The sequence below is a fragment of the Hipposideros armiger genome, unplaced genomic scaffold (genome assembly GCF_001890085.2).
Source record: "Hipposideros armiger isolate ML-2016 unplaced genomic scaffold, ASM189008v1 scaffold_224, whole genome shotgun sequence".
NCBI classification, from domain to species: domain Eukaryota; kingdom Metazoa; phylum Chordata; class Mammalia; order Chiroptera; family Hipposideridae; genus Hipposideros; species Hipposideros armiger.
Window position 1 is genome coordinate 1079219 of NW_017731574.1, and position 7218 is coordinate 1086436.

Here is a 7218-nt window from a genome sequence, read left to right on the forward strand (position 1 = left end):
TACAGAACGCGCGAGGCGCCACGTGGCTGAGGAGGAGTCGTGCTGCCATAAACCCCTTTCCAGGGCACCAGTGAGTGCGGAGGCGGCGCAGTGCCCAGGGGGCACCCGAGTTTGGCCACCTTGTTCCCCAGGAACGCGCGACCTCAGCGCCCTGCGAACCACCCAGCTGGTTTCTCACAGTAGGTGCTCCGACCCTGGGCCTCCGAGACTCCGAGGCGGGGGTTCCCTCGACATCCCCGCTCCCACCTTGGAGCCCACCTGAATTGGGTGTAGGGGAGAAGGCAGTGGATTCCAACCCCGTTGACAGCCAGGTCCGCTTCGGGATCCCCTGTCCGGAGGCATGTTCGCCTCCTTTGCGCTCCCCCTCGCTCCGGTACCCCAGCCCCGGAATCCAACTCCGCCCATTGCACAGGAAAAAATTGGCGGCCCTGCGCGGAGTAGCCGCACCAGCCCCGCGCGCCTAGCAACCCTAAAACTCCGTCTAGGAGAAGTAATTAAAAAGAAAGTTTTCCAGCCCAAGCGAACAGACCGAACAGGTCCTCCAGGCTCCCTGGCCGCGGCCTTCTCCTCTGCCCTCCGCTCCCCGCGGGGTCCTAGCGCCCGGCGCTCCTGAGCCCGTAGGACTACGAAGTACTGCGAGAGGCGGAGCGGTTCTTCTGCACGGAATCTGTGGGGTCTCCTGTAGATCAGAGAGAAAGACGAAAAGTCACCGCGCTCCGGACTTGTCGGTGCGGTGGTGCGCGCTAGGTCATACCTCCAAAACGGTTCCCTGTCCCCCACCCCCACCCGGTCCCCGCCTCTTGTCCCCGCCGCCGCTTTCCAGAGACCCTGATCCCGGACAGGACGGGTTCTAACTTTTCACAGTAGCTCAGAGACGAAGACTTGCCCTCCACCACCACCCCCACCTCCCTACGCGGCGGCTGGGTGCTCTTGGGCTCCCTGGCCGTTGGCTGGAAGTGGGTGTCTCGAGAAGGCTAGAAAAGAGGGGCCCGCCGCCGACCACGTGTGCGTGGGGGCGACAACTCGGCCGAGAGTGGGTCACAGCTCGCAGGTCACGGCTCTGCTCCTGGCGCAGGGGACACAGGGCACTGCGTCGCGGCCTCTCCCTGCAGCGCGGCGCTCCCGCCCTACTCGCGGTCCCCATCGGCAGGCAGGCGCTAAGACCCAGGAGGCGCCGCTCGCCGTCGCCAGTGGTCAGACACTAGAGGGCGATCGATGGCCACCCTGGTATAAATGCGGGGCCCGCGCGGGCCTGGCCATTCGCGACCCGGAGCTGCTCGGGCGCAAGCTAGCAGGGGCTCTTGGTGGGCGGCGGCGGCAGCGGCTCCCCGCGCAGCCTGGAGGCCGCCGAGGCTCGCCATGCCGGGAGGACTCTAGCTCCCCCATGGAGTCGGCCGACTTCTACGAGACGGAGCCGCGGCCCCCGATGAGCAGCCACCTCCAGAGCCCCCAGCACGCGCCCAGCATTGCCGCCTTCGGCTTCCCCCGGGGCGCGGGCTCCGCGCAGCCCCCCGCCCCACCTGCCGCCCCGGAGCCACTGGGCGGCATCTGCGAACACGAGACGTCCATCGACATCAGCGCCTATATCGACCCGGCCGCCTTCAACGACGAGTTCCTGGCCGACCTGTTCCAGCACAGCCGGCAGCAAGAGAAGGCCAAGGCGGCCGCGGCCCCCGCGGGAGGAGGCGGCGGCGGCGACTTTGACTACCCGGGTGCCCCACTGGGCCCCGGCGGCGCCGTTATGCCCGGGGGGGTGCATGGCCCCGCTCCCGGCTACGGCTGCACGGCGGCCGGCTACCTGGACGGCAGGCTGGAGCCCCTGTACGAGCGCGTCGGGGCGCCAGCGCTGCGGCCGCTGGTAATCAAGCAGGAACCGCGCGAGGAGGACGAGGCAAAGCAGCTGGCGCTGGCCGGCCTCTTCCCCTACCAGCCGCCGCCGCCGCCGCCACCCCACCCGCACCCGCCGCCCGCGCACCTGGGTGCCCCGCACTTGCAGTTTCAGATCGCGCACTGCGGCCAGACCACCATGCACCTGCAGCCCGGCCACCCCACGCCGCCGCCCACGCCGGTGCCCAGCCCTCACCCAACCCCCGCGCTTGGCGCCTCTGGCCTGCCGGGCCCCGGCGGCGCGCTCAAGGGGCTGTCCGCTGCGCACCCCGACCTCCGCGCGGGGGGCGGCGGCGGCGGCGGCGGCGGTGGCGGCGCCGGCAAAGCCAAGAAGTCGGTGGACAAGAACAGCAACGAGTACCGGGTGCGGCGCGAACGAAACAACATCGCGGTGCGCAAGAGCCGGGACAAGGCGAAGCAGCGCAACGTGGAGACGCAGCAGAAGGTACTGGAGCTGACCAGTGACAATGACCGCCTGCGCAAGCGGGTGGAACAGCTGAGCCGCGAACTGGACACGCTGCGGGGTATCTTCCGCCAACTGCCCGAGAGCTCCCTGGTCAAGGCCATGGGCAACTGCGCGTGAGGCGCGCCGCGGCGGGACCGCCCTGGGCCGGCCCTTGGCTGGGACCCAGAGAGTGGTTTCGGGTCTCTGGATCTCAAGACTGCCCGAACCGCGAAAGCCAGGACTAGGAGATTCCGATGCCATATGAAAGCCTGCCCTGTGGAGCATGCCCCTTGCCTTCTTCTGCGTGGGACACGGTGCGTCTAAGATGAGGGGTCAGGCAGTGGTTTCTCCCTGCAAGAAAGGAGAAGCGCCGTGGGGCCAGCCGCCGGGGAGCCTGGCAACTCTAGTATTAAGGAATAACCTTGTGCCTTGAAAATGCAAACTCACCGCTCCAATTCCTACCAAGTAGGGAGAGCAAATATGTGCCTTGTCATTTTATTTGGAGGGTTCCTGCCTCGTCCAGAGGCTGCAAGGCTACAGCAGGCCTCCATGAGAGGAGGAGTGCAGGCCCCCAGCAGAAGGAAAGTTAAGGGAGCAGAGATCTGACAAGCCAGCCCCAGGTTGTTCCCCTAGTTCTACATGAAGGTGAAGGGTCTCTAGTGCCTTGCCTCTAACCTCCCAGCCTGCAACAGGTTGGGATTCCAGGGCAGAACGCCCTGAGATGGGGGTCACCAGGTGACCAAAGGGAGCTCCCCACCCCCAGTCCAGACCAGAAAGCTAGGTGTGGGTTAGCTATAAGGACCTATGTTCATGGGAGTAGTGGTCTGGTGGAAGAGGGGAACCTAGAGGTCCGGCAGTCTGGGGGCTGGAGAAGGGGTGAAGGGACACTGGGACCTCAGCCATGTCTGTACTGTATGTCGCCAGCGTTGCCATACAAACATGAAGCACAGTCAGTCCATCCCAGAGGGACCCGAGTTATGAGAAGCTTTCCAAATATTTTGCTTTATCAGCCGATATCAACACTTGTATCTGACCTCTCTGTGTCCCAGTGGTGCCTTGTGCAATGTGAATGTGCACGTCTATGCTAAACCACCATTTTCTTTGGTTTTTGTTTTGTTTTGGTTTTGCTCAGATACTTGCCAAAATGAGACTCTTCGTCAGCAGCTGCAGGGAGGGTCTGTGGCTCTCTTTCCTTTTGGTTTTGGGGTTGCTTTTGCTCCCAGGGGAACCAAAGAGGCGAGGTGGGCTTTCCCTTTCCCCTCAGCTTTCCCCGGGGGTGGCTGTGGGCCTCAGTCCCCTCCAGCCCCAGGCTGCCCACAGGCTTGTCCCTGCAGAGGCCCTGGCTCCAGGTCTGGAAGGGGAGAGGCAGCCTCCAGCCAGCAGACACGGATCCCTGGGCCTGGGAGCAGGGAAGGACGGCTTGATTCTCTTCTTTGGGGGAGAATGTGGAGTTTCATGCTAGATGTTTTATGTATTATATCTATAATATAAACATATCAAAGTAAATTTTTGGTGTCTTTTTAAAACTAGAAAAGCTACTTCCAAGGTTTTCTGTGGGCCAGGTCACATTTGTAAATAATCACAGCATATTTTCTGGCTGAGATTCTGACTTTCATTCACTCTCCACCCATCCTGAGCCCCTCTTGAACATTAAGGGGGTGACTTCTCCCAACCAAGGCACATACATGGCAGGAGGGCAAGGCTCCAGACTGAGAATGCCAAAGCCTGAAGAGCCTCCTGACTGGTGTGTGTGTGTGTGTGTGTGTGTGTGTGTGTGTGTGTGTTGGGGGTAAGGGGGTCATAGGACCTTGGTGTGGCCTCTAATTGGCGCCTTGGGAGAAGAGGGACTCAGAGAGGGAGCTCTGTGCCTGAAGTTGCCACAGCCTCTTTGGACAGGCCTGGTCCAGCAGCACCAGGCTCCAGGGGCCCGCTGGCCACACTCACTTCCAGATCACTCACAGCCCCAGCTCTGCGGCAGCCTTGCTCACACCTGCCTTTGCCGCAGCCCACCAGCAAGATGCTGGGTGGGCAGGGACAGGCCTCAAACGGTAGGACCCTCCACCCCTCCCCACTTGCTCTGGGCCATGTGGCCGCAGCCTACCCCAGCGGGGCCCTGAAAGACAGCCTGAAGGCGAGCGCCCCTCCACCAGCCCGCCACACCTGCCCTGCCCCAGCCCACCCAGGAAGGGGGCCCACAACAGGTCTACAGAAGGTGTTGGGCCTTTCTCCACACCACCCAACATGAAGCCAGCGCCAACATCCGCCCTCCCCACGGTGCCCACCCTGGACCAAGTCCCCTACATGGACGACTGCCCTGTGAGGACAGGCGCCCCAGCACCCCTTTAACAGAAGTGATAGCCAACCAAAGGAGGCTGCACCCTGATGCCTATAAGAACAGGGCCTGGGAGGAAGTAACCCCAGGGCTTTCAGAGTTTATTCTCTCTGAGGGCAAAAGGCAAAACACTCTTTACCTTCTGTTTTCACCCCGAGAGTATTCACTCGAGCGGCTTATAGTATATGCCAATGTGGGCTGTTTCAAGAAATTACACATTCTTCATTCTTCTTAAATTCCGCAAGCTTTAGCTTTACCTGACTGCGTGGTTACAGGGGATGACTTGCCCCCGCCCCCGCCCCTCCCCCCAAACCCCGGTCTTACGTCTTGCTGCCTCCTCACCCATGGCCACCCTTGGCAGAGGAAAGGCCACGAGCCCAGTGAGGAGGCGGCAGCCTACCCGGCTGCCTGGGAACCAAGGAGGCAGAGCCCCACCGCCTGCCTAGAGGCCTAGGGCAGGCCACAGCTTGCTAGGCCCCAGCAAACCCTCCCTGAGTTCCGTGCTAATTCCAGTTTTTCTTGTTTGAGGGGGCCAAGCCTTGGCTTCCCCCTTTGCCCCCAGAACAGATCCCAGGACGAGAGGGGGAGGGGCACCCCTCCTGCCCTCACCCTTCCTCCTCCCCTCCCACTGTCCCACCGCCAGGGATTTCCTCTTTCAAAGCTGTCAGCTCATGGAAGGGCACCCCTCCGACTGCAGATCCAGAGGTCCAGGGCAGGCCGTGTTGAGGAAAAGATGGATCCAACCACAGCGAGTCCCAGAAAAGGGATGGGGTGGGTGGGAGCCACACTAGGGTAGGCAGAGCAGCCTGCCAGGGGCAGGGGGCATCATGGGGTGAACCTGCCCAGCATGTGTTCTGGGCCCAGCTCAAGAGGCCCCTGGGGAGAGCAGTTCCTTGCCACCTACTGCTTCCTGCAGAGCCCCCCACGGTTCCCCTCCTGACTTCAGCCTTCATGAAGAACCACTCCAAGAGCCCGGCACCAAACGCACCCCAAATATTTATTGAATGCCTACTGTGTGCCAGGGCCTGTGCCTAGGATGGGGCACTTAACTGGGAACAAGCAGACTTGGCTCCTGTTCTCGGGGAACTCATAGCCTGTGATCCCCCAGATGTCCTTGAAAGGTGATAAGTGCAATAAAGGGCAAGTTGAACGTGTGAAAAGGGGCCACCAGGAAAGGCTTCCTGGAGGCAGCAGCTTTGACTCAATCCAGCCATGGACCCAGTGCAACATGCCTGGATGCCTCTGTCTTGCATTCTCCCAGAAGAACTAGCAGGGACTTCACCCCCTTGGTGAGCCACCACAGCCTGGTGTCCCCTGGGAGCAGTGGTCAGAGGAGCCAACCTCCAGAGAAAGAGCAAGGGCGGGAGAGAGGGAGGTGTTCCTTCTGCCAGGTGCCTCCTGATGGTTTAGTGCTGTCATGAATCTCACCCTTATCTCTTGGATCTCCTGGGAATCTGCGAACTGGGGTTGGGTCCTGACACCTGTGATGAGCCATTGGGACTGGTGAGGAGTGTCCGCCCCTCCCAAGTCTCCCGCCCCCTCCTTCCCAGGCAGGAACCTGCCAGGCCTCCTCACAGGAGGAGAGGGAGCAGTGGGGAGAGGAAAAGGGAGGCCACTCCTGGTGCAGGCCAAGGTCAGGGCAGAAACCCTGACCTTGCTCAGCCATGAGGTCTCTCCTTCCAGGGACCCACAGGCCTTCTGCAGACACGGGGCAGGGTCCTTGCCTGGACCAAGGCGATGATATACCATCTGTTTCTTTCCTATGCTTGTGGGTAAGGGTAGGCTTTTCTCTCATTGTCTTTCATTTAAATACAACTAAACCACCAGCACCTTTGGAAGATCTATCTTGTCTCTGTGGAAGCCTTGTACTATGTCCCTTCTCTCAACACCCTCACTTCTCCCCCTCCTCCATACCCCTCTCTGTGGATGGAGCATTTGACGTAAGCAGAGACATAGGAAAGATACCAATTCACTATCAAAGCATCCTAGCCCCATCCCAGAGCAATTAAAAAGCCAGATGGAATCTCTGGGAAATCGGCATTAATAACGCGAACAATCTGTGCAGGCCGGCAGGGACCCAGGAGCCGCGGGCGGGGCCGGGAGGAGGCTGGGGTGCTGGAGCCTGAGCTCGCAGCAACGGCTCAGCCACGTTGTGGCCAGCTGGGGATGGGGCCATCGCAAGGGTCTGCCTAGGTCTGGCTGCAGCTGGGCTGTCCCCTCCAGCCCCGGCAAAGGCCCTCTGTGCATCCTGGATCCTGGTCACTGTGGACAGAGCCAAACAAATGTGGAACCCATTATTCAGGCAGCCACAGCCTCGGCCAGCCCCATTCTGGCACCCAAGAGCTTTGCTTCCCTTCACTTTTGTTTTTATTTATTATTTTTCTAGCCTTCTGGCCCCACCCACTAGGACCAGGCCTCCCTGGGGGGCAGCTGCCACACATGCCCTTTCTCTTCATGTGCTATGCCCAAGCCCACTGCCCAGAGCTGAGAACAGCAGGAGATGGTGTTGGGAACCCCGTGGGGCCTGAACCCCAGATGCTCCCCTTACATTACA

At 61.1% G+C, this 7218-nt stretch overlaps 1 protein-coding gene across 1 annotated transcript; it reads left to right on the forward strand.

Moving 5' to 3' along the window:
* The first annotated feature begins 868 nt into the window (after positions 1 to 868).
* CEBPA (CCAAT enhancer binding protein alpha) lies at positions 869 to 3838 on the forward strand. Its single transcript, XM_019654548.1, has one exon. It carries the CDS (start codon positions 1385 to 1387, stop codon positions 2468 to 2470), a length of 1086 nt encoding a protein of 361 aa, XP_019510093.1. The 5' UTR covers positions 869 to 1384; the 3' UTR covers positions 2471 to 3838.
* The last annotated feature ends 3380 nt before the right edge of the window (positions 3839 to 7218 follow it).